Source organism: Diplotaxodon limnothrissa, linkage group LG7, assembly GCF_057381915.1.
Source record: "Diplotaxodon limnothrissa isolate DT_005_m linkage group LG7, D_limnothrissa_male_GT1.1, whole genome shotgun sequence".
NCBI lineage: Eukaryota > Metazoa > Chordata > Actinopteri > Cichliformes > Cichlidae > Diplotaxodon > Diplotaxodon limnothrissa.
Window position 1 is genome coordinate 19,213,871 of NC_140602.1, and position 18,109 is coordinate 19,231,979.

An 18,109-nucleotide genomic window follows, 5' to 3' on the forward strand; every position below is an offset into this window, starting at 1 on the left:
TGCTAGCGGAGTTGACCTGTATAGTAAGCTGTTGCCGGCTACGAGTCAGTTACGGAACCTTCAAGTAACTGCCAGAGGTTTCCTTACTACGGTTCGGGGCCGCGGATCTGGCGCGGTAACACCTGTATCTGATTGAGGAAACACTCATCTTTGGAAAAGAGAGTTTATTACAGAGAAATGGCTCTTTCCAAAATAAAAGCTATACTATACGCTTCTTCTGGGCTATATTCTCAGCAGCATATTGTAGCGGGTCAGGGCTGTTCGGGGTTCTGTTTGTACAGTTATGTTTTGTTTATGCTGCCATAGTGACGGGTGACGCCCTCTCGCTGCGACGGTGTGTCCTTCCGGGGTCAGAGGGCGCCCTGTGTGTTGTTGTTGTTGTTGCTGTTGCTGTGCGGTTGCCGCGCTGAGCAGTTACTTAGCGGCAGTGTTCTTCTGCAGATGTCAATAAACGGCTGTGCTCCCTGGCTAGCTCACGGGAAGCAAGACCAAACGACACTTCCGTCTCCTCGTTGTCTGAGCTCGCCACATTGGTGTCAGAAGTGGGATGATGGTGGCACCCCATGTTCTGACCCGAGTGACTTTTCCCCCGCCGGGGCCCGTTCTTCGTACCTCGCTAAGTAAGTTAGCTGGATTTGATTGTTGACGATTTCGCGTGATCTTGGATCGTTCGGTTCCCCGAAGCTCATCCGGGACTTGCTGTCATAGCAACAGAGCCGTAAGCGTAAACCTGCTCGGGAGCAGGTTTACTTTATGTAAACAGGATTAGATCGCGGCCACGCAGGTATGTCCGCTTCATTTATACGAAAGCAACAGCGATATTCCACCACTGTTTCACCATAAATAAATAACATCAATGTAACCAAAGATAATGCAGCACTTGATCCTTTTATTGATTTCACACAGATACATACAGGTCATTTCCTAAAAAAGGGAAATGTACTATTAACATTCTATTACATGTATGTGATTATTACAGATGTAAGTCATATTTCAGAGTAGTAATAGTAAATTACTTCGTGTAAGCAAGATGAGAGACCACGGCTATAAAAGCGAAGGTGGATTTGGGAAGCCTGTCGCAGCCATGTCCTGTCCGTTTACGCGAGCAACCCATTGCGGAAGGTGCAAGATTGATAAGGAGAGTCCTCAGAATCCAGCGTATATTGCGGGACAGACAGGATCCTTTAGCTCAGCGCGACAGTGTGCTCATAGAGAGATATCGATTTTCCCGTGAGGATATTATTTACTTAACCAACTTGTTGACGAGGGGGTGCAGGACCACCACCTGTCTTTTTTTGCTCTGCCCTTTTCTTGGTTGCTGTTATGAACAAACAGATTATTTCAGGGTTTCTTTGCAAGAGACTAAAAGCAATATAAGTGATAAATATTACCATTCTGTAGCATATTCTCATATTTCACTTTTACTTGTTCCCATGTTCTAGTGGGTCCTGTTGTGGCTCTAATGTGAAAGGGGATATAATATAACATGATATAATATAATGTAATATAATATTGGATAATATAGTGTGATATGATAAATCTACCCTACCGCCTACTGGTGTTGGCCAGAGGGGCCGATGGCGCGATATGGCAGCCTGGCTTCTGTCAGTCTGCCCCAGGGCAGCTGTGGCTACAACCGTAGCTGCCTCCACCAGTGTGTGAATGTGAGAGTGAATGAATAGTGGCATTGTCATGCGCTTTGGGTGCCTTGAAAAGCGCTATATAAATCAACTCCATTATTATTATTATCATTATTAAATTACTTACGAGTTTAATTTGTCAGCAACTTTCTGCCAGCCCTCTCTCCTTGCTTTTGCAGCCTTTGCAGTGTTCCCTTGCGTTTTAATTAAACTCTGAAACTCCTGAAATCCCTCACTCAAGAGTTCTTGCTCTGCTGCCGAAAAATACCGACATTTTCGCCGACCAATCAGAGGGTTGCCGATCAATGTTTCTACTATCGATGCGTAGCCCCTTTTACGACACCCAGTGATCTCACATTACTTCATCCAGCTGTACTAATCGTCAACAGCAGGTGTGTTCGGAGAACCGGATTAGCGAGCTCACGGTTAGCGCGATGATTTGGTCTTGGATGTGTCATTTGATCTTGGATGTAGTAAGCGACGTACGAAGAACGGGCCCCCGGTCGTGACCGGCCGGTGCGCCAAAAGAAGGCACCTGGACATTTGCAGGACTTTGTGTGGGGTAATGGGGTCGTCGGGGACGACTGACCCCTTAGGTGGGGGCTATGTAGCGGGTCAGCGCTGTTCGGGGTTCTGTTTGTACAGTAATGTTTTGTTTATGTTGCCATAGTGACGGGTGACGCCTTCTCGCTGCGACGGTGTGTCCTTCCGGGGTCAGAGGGCGCTCTGCGTGTTGTTGTTGCTGTGCGGTTGCCACGCTGAGCAGTTAGCTAGCGCAGTGTTCTTCTGCAGATGTCAATAAACGGCTGTGCTCCCTGGCTAGCTCACGGGAAGCAAGACCAAACAATACCTCCGTCTCCTCCTTGTCTGAGCTCGCCACAATATTAAACATATCAGGTCCCCATAAGGAGAATCATGTGCTAACGGCTGTCTAAATGACTCGGGTAAAGTTTGTAGCATGCATGCTTGTTGTTTTTGTCTGCTTCCACTTGTCTTTGCACTAGGATGATGTCGGCGTAAATGTGCAGTCATATTCGTTGTGTTCCCACTAGTGCTGTCAGCGTTAATCTCGTTGAAATGACGTTAACGCCACAACACGGCAAATCTCCGTTAACGAGCTACCCCTGCATGGGGCTAGACGGCCAACATGTTAACGAGCTAACTGAGCTAACACACTAGTTCCCACCCATGTAATTGAGCATTGCGTGGCACATCCAACATACTGTTTTACTTTAGTCCATGACGCGCTTACCTTCAGGGTCATACATCACATGAAAACGTCTGTGAAGGTTCTCAGTCATCCAGGTCATCGTAGTCAAAGGAGCTTGCAAAGAAAAGCGTCTGGACTTCTTTCCAAGACAAGATTCCAAGACACAAGAAGTGGAATCCTTCACTGCGCACATTAACGCTGTGGATAAGAACATCAAGTTCACCAGGGAAGACACAAAGGACAACTGTCTGCCTTTCCTGGACTGCGCTGTGCACATTGAAGAGAACGGCAAACTCAACATCGAAGTTTACCGGAAGCCCACACACACGGACCAGTACCTCCTCTTTGACTCCCATCACCCTTTGGAACACAAACTTGGAGTAATCAGGACCCTACACCACCGGGCAGAACATGTTCCCTCTAAGCCTGAAGGGAAAAAGAAGGAACACACACATGTAAAGGAAGCACTCAAAACGTGCGGCTATCCTAAATGGGCGTTCTTAAAGTCAGCAAAGAGGCACAGAAAAGAAGATCAGACACCAGCAAGGGAGGACAGACGCAACAACATTGTCATCCCCCATGTAGCCGGCGTATCAGAGAAACTCAGGAGAGTTTTCTCCAAGCATGACATCCCAGTGTATTTCAGACCCAGCAACACGCTCAGACAGAAACTGGTTCACCCGAAAGACAAAACGCCAAAACACAAACTTAACAATGTGGTGTATGCTGTACAGTGCAGCGAGGAATGCTCAGACCTCTACATTGGAGAGACCAAACAGCCACTTCACAAGCGCATGGCACAACACAGAAGAGCCACCTCCACAGGACAAGACTCAGCAGTCCATCTGCATCTTAAGGATAAAGGACGCTCTTTCGAGGATGCCAATGTTCACATTTTGGACAGAGAGGACAGATGGTTTGAAAGAGGAGTGAAAAGAAGCCATCTATGTCCACTGTGAGCGACCATCTTTGAACAGAGGCGGGGGTTTACGACACCAACTCTCTGCCATCTATAATCCAGTTTTGAGATCCCTTCCCAGACGCCTTTACGCCCACTCACATCCTGGGCCATCTGACCTCAGGAATTCGCATGATAAGGTGGGGCCAGGTTTCACAATGAACACACCCGAAACTCTGGCTGATTGGGACCCACGCCCAGTTTCCCACCTTGGCTCAGGCGATTAGAGGATCATCAGGGGGTCCTTTTGTCCCTCTGTGGGGGGTCCCTCCCACTAGGTTTATATCTGGGACTCTCCACCATTTGACCTTAGAACTGAAGAAGCTTCTCGGATGAGAGGTGAAACGTCTTCAAGCAACTTAAAGAAGTCCAGACGCTTTTCTTTGCAAGCTCCTTTGATCACATGAAAACCAAAATAATTCCAAACGCCAGATCTGAATGAGGGTGGGGGAGGTTCAATTTGCCATGTTGCAAGGAGAGCTTAACTTCTGTCTCGCTAGCTTGCCCTGCGCTCTTCCTTCTGACGATGCTGTCTGTGTCAGTGGATCTGCGCTCGACAGTGCAGCCTAGGCGGAGTAGTCGAACGCAGATTCACTGAGCGCTCAACACAGACAGCATCGTCAGAAGGAAAGTTGATAAAATAAATTACAAATTTTGTATTGTTCGATACATATGCGTACCGAACCGAAAGCGTAAAATTCTGTTTCTCACTACAAAAAAAGTCATTTTAAAAATATGACTTGTTAGCAGTAGAGTGGACATTACCATCATAAAACAGTTGAAACTTGCCTTAATATGTAAATAGTAAATAATTCTTTACCCAGTTTTGAGTTTCCAGGTCAAGTCCCAGCATTTATTTTTGTTTATTTATTAATTTATTTTTTCTGTTGTTCTGATCAGAGTTGTGTGTGAGATTGGACCTGCTGATAAAGCTGACTGGGGACAGGTTGAGATCGAGGTGAATGGAGGGAAGAGAGGAACCTCCTCTGTTTCCTTCACCTACAGGGTAAATGCATATACACACAAACACACTCACAAACACACACATACACTGTCCTCAGCTGCACGTCCTCTGTTGAGTTGTACAACTTTTTATTGAGAAATTAAACTCATCCAAAAGCTTTCAGCTGATTTTGTTGTTTTATGGACTGTTTTATGTTTTCCATTTATTAGCTCCAGAGAAACTCTTATCAAAACATACCAAGGGCATGACAGTTAAGAAGACTGACCAAACATGCTAAATGTAACAGTAAATTAGGCACCTAGATGCACATTGCTGTGGTAATTTACTGTACAGTAAGTCAAAATGTGCAGGCATTCCTCTTTAACCAGATGCTGTGCAGCAGTTCCCTTTGTTACTTTAATACTCTAAGAGGCTACAGCGTAGCTATTTAACTGGCTTTTCATATCTCTGGCTCTGCTAAAGCTTCCCCACAGGGGAGTGCTCCTCCTAACTGTTTGCTCAGCAAATTGAGGCAGATGTGGTGCTTGTGGGAGTTTGTGTGTCTGAATGTTTCTGAAAGAGTGGGTCGGGTTAGATCAGGCTGAGAAGCAATGTTTCTGACATGGAGCTGTATCTGTGTGTGTTATTCTAGTGTGTGCCAGCATCTGCCAGTAGTTAGTGTGTACTTGAAATATGAGTGTGTATTAAGGTGGTATTTGGTGACACCCTCTCCCCTTCATTAGGACCCGATGCCTGAGGAGGTGATGCCAAATAGAGGTCCTAAAGCAGGGGGAACCCTCATTACAATCTCTGGACTATTTCTGAATGCTGGCAGTAAGGAAGATGTCCAGGTTACCATCGGAGGGGTGAACTGCAGTGTGTAAGGATTTCTTTTTTTCAATAATTCTCATTCAGACCAAACTTTTTCAATTCAGCCTCTTTAGTTAATAGAGCTACTTGTTATTCAGACATTTAATTCTATGCAAATTCTGCTTTGCGCACATTTTGAAGTCCATAAATTGATTTTTTTTTATATATGTGTATATTCTTGAAGCAAAAAATTGAATTGACCTAAACTTTAGTGTCACAATGAGGAGGGAGTTTTTTCTCTTACAATTTTCCTGTACTGTTGTGACCACCAGTGCTCTGTCAAAACCGATTCGCGGTGACATTTTAGGCAGAGGTAACGGAAAAATAACGAGCAAGAGAAGCAGCAAAGACAGATTTTAACAAGCTGTCAGCCTGCTGCCATGTTGGCTTCCACTGCACAGTGACCTTGTGCCACCCCCACTCCTTCAGCCAGCGAGTACTGAGCTATGTCCTTGTCTTGGCAGGGAGCACTTTGGAGAAAATATCACCTGCAGGACAGGAGAATACCGCGTGGATAAAGTGCCCTCTGACCCTCTCGACGTCGTAATGAAGTATGGAAAGAGAACCACAAAAAGCATCCCGGCTAGCTTTCGGTTTGTTGAAAACCCCACTGTGCAGGATCACCAGCCCAAAGCAAGCTTTGTCTGGTCAGTTTAACACAGCAGTATGCAGTCATGGTGTTTGTGACATTCACTCTATCTGTTTGTTACATGTTGTATTTTTACTGCCTTCATTTTACCTGCAGGGCAGGATGAAAGTTCAGGGGATAAATGTGTATGTTGTTGTCCTATTTTCATCCATTCAGACTATTGATCTCCTAATACGAATAATATGACCAAGTACTAAATGCATTCTGTACCTACATACAGTCTTACAGAGTAGGTATGATCGAAAATTTGCTCACTCTCCCTACAGTGACTGACATTGTTATTTTCAGAGTTCATATTTCTGAAATCTCTAAACTTCAGTGTTTCGAGATTACTGTCTCAATGGACAGAAATAAGAGAATAAGACACAGGCTGAGTTTTGCTTTTGAATATGTCCTTTAAAATAGAAATAAGAAAGCTTCTAAGTTGACATTGTTTTTGATCACAATTCTGCCACATGATTAGAAACACTGACTAGAATGATAATCATTAAAATTACCACACGTGCATTTTAAGAACCCTGCCTGTCTTCCCTTAATTCTCTCTGTGTGCTTGTGCTCTTATTTTTGTGTGGGTAGGAGTACAATTCCTTAATATGCATTTTCCTGTGTTTTTGGTGTGAATACATATGTTTGTGTGCGTTTTAGTGGAGGGAGGAATATTGTGGTAACTGGCACCAGGTTTGACGTAATCCAGACTGCGATCATGAAGGTCCAGGGACGTGACTGGTCATCTTCAGAGGTTCCTGTTCATTTTCCTCATCTTCCTCTGAGTCAATGCACTGATCCACCTCTAAGAGTCATAATTTCTTAGATTTGTCCTTACTCTTTCTATTGAATGTTGTAATGTTGTATTAAATGTCGTAATCAAAACCTTACAAATTTCTGACATATAACAATAGAAATGCAATTTATGTGACTACTCATTTGGCTCGTTAACATATAGAACATACATCAGAACAGAAAAGTTTGCTTTATTATTTTTATTGCTGCTGCATATTTTCTATGGTGTAATTTCCTTTATGACATGTCATGCTTGTATTTTTTATGTCCTTTTGTCACAATTTACTGTCCCTCTATTACACAACATACTCAGTTTGCCCATGAGAAGAACGCCACAGTCATCCAGTTTCAGTCTCCAACAGTAAACGGCTCCGCAGACCAGCACTTGAAAACAGTCATTAAGCTGGACAACTGGGAGAAGGAGCTGAAGCCCTTTTTCTACCACCCTGACCCCAGCTTCAATAATCTACAAAACAAGATCATCACTGCGAACAGCATGATTATCGTTACTGTGAGTACAACCATGAGGTCGCTTTAATATAGTTCTAGTACAATGATTTGTTTTGATTTTGTTTTTTCTGTCATAATAGAGAAAAAATAACAGAGAAAATCCCAACCATCAGAAAACCCTCTATGAGCAAGCACTTGGCGACAGTGGGAAGAAAAACTCTTTTAACAGGAAGAAACCTCTGGCAGAATCAGGCTAAAATCCAGAGAGGTGTACAAACATATAGTGCGTGAAAAAAAATGAGTGACGAAGAAACACTCAGTGCATCATGGGAATACCCAGCAGCCTATGCCTATTGCAGCATAAGTATGGACTGGATTCAGAGTCACCTGATTCAGCCCTAACTATATGCTTTATCAAACAGGACAGTTTTAAGCGTAATCCAACAAATCCAAACGGTGAGCTGGTTCCACAGGAGAAGGGCCTGAAAACCGAAGGCTCTGCATCTCATTCTGCTTTTAAATAACCTAGGAACTACAAGAAGGCCAGCGTCTGAAAGTGAAGTTCTCTATTTAGGTGATAAGGTACTGTGAGTAAGATAAGATGGGGACTGAATATTAAAGACCTTTTGGAGGATTTTAAAGTTTTTTACAATAGATGCTTACAATATTTATCTTTTTCTTTACTTTTGGTGTATAACAGCTCATAGCTGTCATACAGTACACCCATTCCCACACATTACTCATAAAGTGCTGCTGATAAGGTTTTCAGTGCTCATTGTATTATCTGTCTAATTAACTTCAGTCACTGCCCTTAGAGCCTTGGATTCACTCTTCCTCCTGCAGGGTCGGGGATTCTCCAAAGCCATGACAGCAAAGGAGGCTCAAGCCTTCGTAGGTGACGTTCAGTATGTGGTCAGCCTCCTTCAGGATGATAAGCTGTTCCTGGTAACACCTTCCAGCCCACCTCGTGCTCACTCCACACAGGTGGATGTAAAGGTCAGGCCACAAAAAGACAAACGGATGACACAATGTTATGGAGGACATGGTCCAACTGTTTTATTTCATTGAAAGTTCTAACAAGCTACAACGCTCTAACGTGACTTCATAAATGAAGGCAGTCCTCTGAAAATTTAAAAATATGGAAGTATCAAGAGAGTGAACTTTAAGTACCCAGTTTAATTTATTTTTTTCATTTCAAAAACCTTAAGCTCCCAATTTAGCAGAAAGTTACGTTCTATCCCTACTCCAGTATCTTCCCGTCTTTACCTTTGGTAAAATGTGCAGCGCTTGTGTAAATAACAAGATTTCCACTCTTTTGTTTCCCACAGATCAAGTTTGGGAAAGGGGTGTGGGTGGTTGGCTCAATGGAATTTGAGGACAAGAATTATTCCCTCTACATGATCATCCGTATTATCCTTCTGGTCACCATCACTATCTCTGTCTACTGCGCCACACGAGCTCAGTTGTTTTAGGTTTGTTTTAAGAATCATATCATATACTGTGTATTCATCTATCCCATCTATTTATCTATCTGGCCTATATATATATATATCTATATCTATCTATATATATCTATCTATATATATATATCTATCTATATATATCTATCTATATATCTATCTATATATATAGATATATATATATCTATATATATAGATATATATATATCTATATATATAGATATATATATATATCTATATATATAGATATATATATATATATATCTATATATATAGATATATATATATATCTATATATATAGATATATATATATCTATATATATAGATATATATATATAGATATATATAGATATATATATATATATATATAGATATATATAGATATATATAGATATCTATATATATCTATATCTATATATATAGATATCTATATATATCTATATCTATATATATAGATATCTATATATATCTATATCTATATATATAGATATCTATATATATCTATATCTATATATATAGATATCTATATATATCTATATCTATATATATCTATATCTATATCTATATCTATATATATAGATATCTATATCTATATCTATATATATCTATATATATATATATATATAGATATATAGATATATATATATATATATATATATCATGATAAAAACATTTGCTTACAGTAGCACTTCATTATTATAAGAATTATTCACATTGTTTTACGCATTAAAAATATGTTTTTGATCTTTTTGCCTTTTTAACTCTTGTAACGTTCCATACATTCAGCGCTTTAGAGGCAAAGTGCTTCTGCTTTAATACATTTAATAAACTCAGAGACAATTCATATCTCCGGTTTCTTTCAAATATCTGTTTCAACTGGACTCTCACTTCTCATCTTTTTTGTACTTTACTAGCTGTTTATAAATAAATGATTAAGAAATGACCTTAAATTATTACAGATCACTGCAGAGTACTCTCTGCAGTGATCTGTAATAATTTGAGAGGATTGCAGTTGGTCTGGGCCAAAATGCCTGTTGACCAGCTGCATACTGATACTAGCATACTGATGTTGGCACTAACTACCACTAGAGGGCGACTGTGTTAATCAGTTCTTTGCAGTCACATCATTTAGCCAGACGCCTTCTAGAGATCAGAGGCCGTAACAGCGTCATTACTACATCTAAGAGTCAAATTCAAACCATAATTGTCATTGCATTCTTGATTCAACAATTTTACCTGCTTTTTCTAAATTTAATACATTTTAGCTTACAGCTAAAACTGGTCATCATCTCTGCACAGTAAACCAGAAGGATTACTCCAAGTGTGAGCACCCTAAAAAGTATACAGCCTCGCAAGTAACAAGTAAAAGCATAAAAAAGCTGAATAACCATCAACAGTTACTTTGCACTTCACAGAATATTACCTTTGGGTTTATATAAAACCTAAATCCTCTCTCAGACTCACATATAACAGTCTTCCAACCACAACAGTAAGTAGCAGCACTAGTTTTTTGTAGCTTGCATCAAAAATCCAGCTTACACCTGAGAGTGTTGAACAGTCTGTACTGTACTGTAGTACTCAACCGTACTTCAGTTTTATTAGCAGGCAACTAATTATGCTTCAGAATCAAATATTAATATTTTGTACATTTGGATCTCAACCCCCCCACTAAATGTGAACTAAGCTTATCTGTAGTGATATAAAATGGAATACAAAAAATAAAATAGTGCTTCTTCCACCACTACTGTGTCCAGTAGGATCAGTAGTCTGGATCTGTTCACTTTTGTTTTGGTAGTAGAGGTCAACCACTAGAGGGAGACAGTGTTACTGTACTCATTGCAATCACAACATCTTGCAGAGGAAAAGACTGAAAGGAGAGATAACAGCTTTATTACCACTTTTACAAGTGGAAGGACAAAAAAAGAAAAATAATATTTCAGATTTTTTTGTTCATACACACACACTGTGCCGATTCTCTCAACAATTTAAATTGCTCTTCCTTCTCAAAAAAACTTATGCTATTAGCTTTGAGCTAAAAAGAAGTTCTCATCTCTGTACAAAACCAGCAGCAGTAGTTATTGAATGTGTGAGTGCCCTGAAAGCACACAACATATTTAAATCTTGTCAAAATATGTGAAATCGCAATGTGCAGCACAAAAACCTGTCAAAGCAAATAAAAACATAAAAAAGTTCAATAATTATAAACTGTTGCTCTTTGTACGTCAAAGAAATTATCTTTGGGTTTGTATAAAACCCAAATGCTCTCTCATACACACATACTACACATGACTTAAAAACAACAGTAAGCAGCCACTGCATCAACAGTCCAGTTCATGCCTGAAGGTGTCGTGGTCTCAGTTAAACCAGGTCGTGTTAAGCTGCGTCTGTTTCTTGATGCTGGTGTCCAGCTTGAGGACTTCTCTGATTGCCATAGTAGCGTAGGTCGATGGAGGCAGCGAGAACTCCATCCGCAGAGCGCGATATTTCCCCTCTGTCAGGAGGAAGGAGAGTGGCACAGTTTATGCAGGTTGTAAACAAAACATTATTTCTTCTACTTTAACTAGTAAAATAAATAATTCATGCTTTTGATTGTTGGATATCATACATGTCCTCCATTTATTATTGTACTTCATTCAAAATCTGCCCTTGAAATGATCTCATATTGTAAGTTTTATTGTCAGTTTCCCTTTTAAATAAACTGAGTTTATACATACTTGACTTATGCCTGCAAGTTTAAAAGTTTTAATCTATGGAAATTAAATAAAATTTTACATCCATCGTTGACACAAATCTAAACAGGCGTAAAAATAAGTTTACCTTTGTTGAAGACAGGTGCGGGTTTGTTCTCTAGTTTCTCAAAATCACTATGCACCAGAGACACCCTGGGGTCATCGTAATTAATGACCTCCCTGCACAGAACAGCGACAAATACAAGGAAATGTAGTACTACAGTAAACAGAGCAACAGTTTAACAAAGCATTCAGTAAGAGCAGTACACAATTAATCTATCACTACCATTATGTTTAACTGTGAAAGAGCAAAGCACAACAGTAATTGTGATTGTTACAAGTCATGCACTGCATTGTGTGAAAAAGGCAGTGAGAGGTGCTGACCAGCTGACATCAGCGGGTCTGATGATGATGCGCCTGTAGGCTCCGGCCAGAGAGTAGTCCTTCACTTTGTGCCTCATGTTGTCGATGTCCAGCCCGTCTGCAGTGAGCAGCTCTCTGTAACCTTCTCCGACTAAAACAAAACACACAGGTATGACTGACAATGTAACACAAAACAAAACAATTTTCTCCTCTGCTGTAAGTTTATTTAATGTTTTATGTCAATTTTTATTTTATTAAACCACTCAGACTATTCCACCGGAAGCACCCGTTACTTTGTTATACAGGTGTTACCATCTTAAATACATTAGTGTTAAAACAACCCAATGTTAATTTGGGTTATATGCTATAAAAACTCAACTCTGCATTATACATAGCCTATACTTACTGTGGTGTGTGGGGTAAATGACATCAAACCCTGGAAGTGGCATCACAATGTTGTGGATGGATTGATTCTCTGCCTCCTCTGCAGACAGCACGTGTGCCGTGGCTTTGGAAACATAAAATTTGGAAGATGATATCATAAGAAAGAAAAAAAATGACCAGTTGTTTTTTTGTTGGAAACTCAATAAGCCTTTCAGGTTTCTAATCCTACATTGCACTTGTGTTTTAATGCATCTGTATCATTCTTATGCTTTTAAAAGGTGGCCTCTCTGTGAGGACAGATTGTGCATGGCTAAAATGAGCACAGAGCAAGTGTGACCACTACTAAATGTGACCCGCCCAACCTGAATTTGTTCAGGATAAAATGTACCCACTCTACATTAACACACTTCCTCTTCCTGAGAAGATATCCAAACATAGACATGTATGTTGATCCTTGGGTGAAAATCACTTTTCAACTCATTTAAAGTTTGCTAACAAGACACTTTGTATCCCATTTACTGACCTGTACAGAATCCAGGTTAAAAGCTACAGTTTACTGTACATATCCCACAGTGTCCCACTCTTAATAATCAACATTAGGCAGGTGATTTAAAGGCCAACTTACTTCCTTTGAGTACCAGGTCTCCCTTCACAGCCTTCAGACCGAAGGCTTCAATTCTGCGGCTCACCATGGTGTTCCACACTCTGCTCTGGTAGCTGTGGATGTACATCAGGCGGTTGTTCCGGGGGATCTAGAGAAGAGCAAAAGAGCGTGAGCACAAAATTTAATTTCCATTGAGGCTAGAGGTACGTCTGAATCTCTGACTGAATTGTTTCACGGGTAACTGTAACTTGTAAACAAGGAAGATTTATTTGCGGAATAATTAAGGTAAAGCCTTTGGTTCTGCTGCATCAACTTGTTACAAGACTGCAATAGAAAACCAACCAGTCCAAATGCAGTGACGATGTTTTTCTTGCCATACATAGACAGGCCTCTCAGCAGCTGTCCTTCCACACAGCGCTTGTTGGGAAGCTTTTTCAGTGCTGCCTCCGGATCCTGAGTCTTTGCCCACTCTTCCCTGCAGCGGACCAGAAATTCTTTCTCCGCTGTAAAAGAAAAAAACGAGACAATGGGAAACTTGAAATACTTTTTGCAACCGCTTCAACTGCAGCAGAAAACAGAGTGAGGGTGGTACATTTACCTCCAGGACGGGGTTTCAGAATCAAATCCATCACCTCATTCCAGTCGTTTTTCAGAATAGCCCTGTCCCCAACAAATTGAGGGAAAACACTATAGTTTATGGTCCTATAGTTATATAATTTACGCAACAATCTCCATGTCATGACCTCACCTGCCCACGTGATGCGTGGGCACAGCTGTTGTGCCAAAACGCTGCATGCCGTAGTAGTTTATGAAACCTGTCTGCTTGAGGGATTTCATTGCCTGATCAACCTGCTCGTCTGTTCCTGTGATGTTCCTGCAAACACAAAGACAAAAAACAATGAGCCATTGAACACTTTACCCTGAAAAGCAATTTAAAAAAATGCATCATGGTTTTGCAGGACAATTTAACTCTGTTTCCTTTAATCCACCTGGAGAAAACACTTGATCACAGTGAGGACAAAACTTCCCTTTAAACAGGAAGAGACTGCCAATAAAGGTGACCTCAGTTCAAATTGGCAGTTTAACAAATGCCGAGCTTTTAAAATCTATTTCTGAAACAAGCACTGTGTATATTAACACCTGCTGACCTTATCACCACAGTGAAATGGTTTCCCTGCAGTTCCCCCAGCTTTAGAGGGTGATTTTTGTAGCAAAAGTTTCCAAGCTTGAGGTTCATGAGGCACTTGTTGAGGTGAGCCAGCCTCTCTGCAGTGATCCTAAGTGAACAAAGAAGAGGCTGTTATAATTACCGATCCTGTGCAAGAACCCATCAGAGATAAATTAGAATCAATAACAACACACATCTAGCATAATCATCAAAAAAACAAAAATATCTGCACACTAGTAACTGCAGGGCTCTGCATTATAACACTCACTTGAGCACCGCTATCTCCTGCACAGTAATGGCCCTCTTGTCCTTGGTTCCCATGTAGGAAAACATGTTGGGTCTAAGCCTAGAGAGACATCCATCATTATACATAGGGCTGCAAAACTTAACTGCAAAAAACATTTCACACATCCGTTAGTGTGTTGGCTCTTTTATCAATGAATGATCCTTACTTTTTATAAAACAAACTAAAAAACACACACGTCTCCTACCTGAGGAACTTTGAAAGCACATTGATAGCATCCATGGTGTCTTTGTTCTCCTTATACAGAACAAAGTGGCAGAAACTGCCACGGTTTTTGGGCCAAAAGTGTTTCCTTGGAGCTTTTGTGGAGACAGAAAAATGGTGTGATGAAAAACATGCTGTGATGTTTTTTAATATTAAAACATAGCATGTACTTTATAAGTCCCCAATATTATAGAAATACTCATTATAGATCCTGTACTTCCAAACATATCTCAGCAGTTAGCCAACAACCTTGCTTTGGCACTCAGATCCAATCACTTAATGGCAAAACGACATGGACACACGATATTAAAGCTGATTTTACGACACAGTATTTTATCCTAAGCTAAGTGTAACCCAACTCCACATGGCTTTTAACCATTTCCTCTGGTGCTGGGAGGAGAATAAGTTCTTACCTGTAGTTGTTTTGACTTCTATCCACCAGAGAAGAGCAAAAGGAGGATAGAATAATGTTACTAAGAAAGAGAGTTTTATGGTCTGTGGGTAGAGTTGTCAGGGGTGAGATCTCATGCATGGGCCTGGAGTGAAGTGTGATATTTAAACTTTTGGCCTGTGTGGCTCTGCTAATCTCTACCATCCTTTGTGGTGTTGAGTAAAGGTCTCAGTAGAAACATGCAGGTGTGTTGACCATGCTTACACAAAAGCGCATGCATCGTATTTTACTGCTCGGGCTACATGCACTGCAGTAGATAAAATATAAGCTGAAGTGAGGAAGGCGTGCAATAAATTTCATTAACATTCCTAAAACATTAACTTAGTTTGGCCTTCCATCCTGAGATCCACATACCTGCTAAAGCCTTCTTCCCAGCAGCATGATAAGCCACTATAAACTTCCGCCCTTCCCTCTCTTCAGTCTTTGTTTCCAAACCAGGAAACTGATTCTTGATGGCTTTGTGGACCAATGTCCGTTTCTCTTTAGAATCATCCAGTACCTATAAATGAATAAGAACATTACATAAAGCTGTCAGCTAGTTTTATGGATTTTTGTGTGTTTTTTATTGGAGCACTCCTTTTAACCTGTTACCTCAATTGAGACATTTCCCTCTTTGTTCTTGAACAGCTGAAGCTCTCCAAGCTGCTTTTTCTGCTCTTCAGTTAGCAGGTCACATTCTTTTGGCTGTTGTTCAGGTTCTTGGGCTTCCTAAACAGCAGAAAAACAAACCAAAAACCATATTGGAGAGTATTATGTAACCCGATCCTGGAGTTCTCTTTAGTCTTATTTTGTTAATGTGAAGTGTGCCTTCATGATGAATCTGAGGCTTGTTAAAATAGCAGAAGAAGCAACGTTACCTCAGCCTCCGCCGGGACAGAGAGGTCATCCAAATGCACAATCTTGCCATTTTTGTTGATTTCATGCACAACAAAATCAGAATATCTGAGTGCAAAAAACAAAGAAAGTGATTGGTTACTCTTTGTTAAGCAAACTCTTTAAATCCTTCATTAACTCCAGATGACAAACAAACCTTTCCTTCAGGACTCCAGAGAAGCCTTCGTGGTCACTGACATACTTTAGGATGCCAACATCGAGCTCGGTGAGACCATGCTTCATCATGTTAGCAAATGTGTCACCATCCTCCTCTCCATCACTTGCGTCCCCCTCGGGCTCGTCCATCTCATCTTGCTGCGGAGGATCGCTCTCAAATTTTGGTTTCTTTGATGGTGCATCATCTTTTTCATCTTCCGGGCACCCTCGCTTTTCTCCAACTGGGACGACGACGGTCACAGGCTCGGATTCAGCCATTAGTGCCCAGCTGGAGCAATAAGGAATTTAGTTAACAGTATGAGCCGCACACATATATAAAACCCGAGTCTCACGGTGTGGTATTTTTGTGTGATTTGTTTTGGGTTTTTTTTAAACATCAGCTTGCTTGTTTACAGCCCAGCACTTTCTCCTGTTTTAGTCTGAATGGTATGCTTTATTCATTTCATTTTTTTAAAATCAGGTTAAAGAAACACTCCAATATTTTGACTGACGGTTTGGTGTGGTGCAATAGCATGGATGTTGTACCAGTCTGTCACACTGAATCGTGTGTGTGACGCTGTCAATTTACCAAATGCTCTAGTTTCTAATGGCCTCTTTCTGCAGCCATGAACCGTGTGTAGTGATCAAAGGAGTGAGCCTACAGATACAACTGACAGAACTGAAGTTTCCTCCAAAGGGTGTGTGGGCTATACCCTTGCAGATGAAATGAGGAGCTCAGGGTAGAGCTGCTACTCCGTCACACTGAAAGGAACCACCGAAATGCGTTGGTCATCTGAATCGGACGCCTCGTGGACACTACCAAGGCGAGGCGTATTTCTGCTTTGACTGCTGCAGGGACAACCTCAAAACTGTCGAAGTGCAACACTACAGCACGCTTTGTTTTGGTGTGACGCACCAGTCAGATCTGAAGCGTGTGGCAAGATACCAGCACTGATGACATGGTATAACATCAGTACTACAACATCAGTTACCCGTTATTACGTGACTCTACGTAGAAATGGAAAGCACAAAGTATAACTGTGAACACTACATTTCAGTATCTGCGAGTAACGATAACATAACTAAGTGGGCATTACTGGCCTAGAAAACAATACCACCAACTTACCGTTTGTGGGACTGCGGTAGCGAAATATGGCTGCAAACACTCCTTATTTTCCAAACGCCAAACACTTGCACAGACTTCCTGACGGATCCAAGCTTGAAGCAGGCACTTAAAAGACTAAATGAAGGGGATTAGTTATCACTCAAAACTTAGCAAAGACGGCAGAGCATCTATTAGCTAGCTAACACCCCCCAGTTAACGTGTTTGTAAACCTGAACTCAAATGTCGCTGGTAAAAGCAAATAATTTTTTAAAAAAAGGACTTTTGCTCTTCCAAACGTTCCCACTCACCTACCTGGACCTGGTGATATTCAGAAGAGAGCAGGCAACACTGAACGCCAGGTTTTCTCACACGTGTGTATGTGTGTGTGCTCCTCTGGTTCCGGAAATGGATAATGACCTAAAGCCCTCCCACTTCAAACGCTTGGTTAAAGGAGCTGTCAATCACAAAGCTATGCTGCGTTCAAGTAACCGTGGGATAACGCTCCAAAGAAACACACTTGGGTATGGAGCCTACGATACTTCCACACGTCTCTGGGAGCACAGTACTTTATATTCCAGTTAATTAATGAAACAGTCATGGTTTCATGACTGTATTATTCTATTTATTATTATTATTATTATTATCGATTATTTTAAAGCGTTTTTTTCACGCACAACTTGTTGAATGTAAGACACCAGCTAATTATAACCTTTCACTTCAAAGTAAAAAATAAATAAATATTAGCTTATCATGTCCAATGTTATATCTACACTATAAAGATCCTGTCTGCCGCGTGATTGTAAAGGT

At 40.9% G+C, this 18,109-nt stretch overlaps 2 protein-coding genes across 2 annotated transcripts; one reads left to right on the forward strand and one right to left on the reverse strand.

The window, feature by feature from the left end:
* Nucleotides 1-379: 379 nt before the first annotated feature.
* LOC146628178 (plexin-B2-like) lies at nt 380-8,972 on the forward strand. Its single transcript, XM_085357633.1, has 8 exons — nt 380-620; nt 4,709-4,814; nt 5,495-5,631; nt 6,086-6,268; nt 6,916-7,009; nt 7,364-7,561; nt 8,344-8,496; nt 8,829-8,972. Exons 1-8 carry the CDS (start codon nt 442-444, stop codon nt 8,970-8,972), a joined length of 1,194 nt encoding a protein of 397 aa, XP_085213759.1. The 5' UTR covers nt 380-441.
* A 1,920-nt stretch (nt 8,973-10,892) lies between these two features.
* Nucleotides 10,893-17,694, reverse strand: pus7 (pseudouridine synthase 7). Its single transcript, XM_085357634.1, has 17 exons — nt 17,615-17,694; nt 17,324-17,437; nt 16,199-16,486; nt 16,026-16,110; nt 15,760-15,876; nt 15,523-15,667; nt 14,701-14,812; nt 14,478-14,555; nt 14,190-14,318; nt 13,790-13,915; nt 13,640-13,701; nt 13,384-13,544; nt 13,063-13,189; nt 12,460-12,561; nt 12,075-12,204; nt 11,779-11,870; nt 10,893-11,452 (listed from the first exon to the last, which is right to left on the reverse strand). The coding sequence occupies exons 3-17, from the start codon at nt 16,474-16,476 to the stop codon at nt 11,316-11,318; spliced, it is 1,881 nt and encodes a 626-aa protein (XP_085213760.1). The 5' UTR covers nt 16,477-16,486; nt 17,324-17,437; nt 17,615-17,694; the 3' UTR covers nt 10,893-11,315.
* Between the last annotated feature and the right edge of the window lie 415 nt (nt 17,695-18,109).

Coding starts and splice junctions, on each gene's coding strand:
- LOC146628178 (XM_085357633.1), top strand. CDS start 442: ATGTCAATAAACGGCTGTGCTCCCTGGCTAGCTCACGGGAAGCAAGAC. Junction 621..4,708: donor CGTTCTTCGTACCTCGCTAA/GTAAGTTAGCTG, acceptor TGTTCTGATCAG/AGTTGTGTGTGAGATTGGAC. Junction 7,010..7,363: donor GTGACTGGTCATCTTCAGAG/GTTCCTGTTCAT, acceptor CAACATACTCAG/TTTGCCCATGAGAAGAACGC.
- pus7 (XM_085357634.1), bottom strand. CDS start 16,476: ATGGCTGAATCCGAGCCTGTGACCGTCGTCGTCCCAGTTGGAGAAAAG. Junction 13,190..13,383: donor TCGTCACTGCATTTGGACTG/GTTGGTTTTCTA, acceptor GCTCTTCTCTAG/ATCCCCCGGAACAACCGCCT. Junction 11,871..12,074: donor AGACCCGCTGATGTCAGCTG/GTCAGCACCTCT, acceptor TGTTCTGTGCAG/GGAGGTCATTAATTACGATG.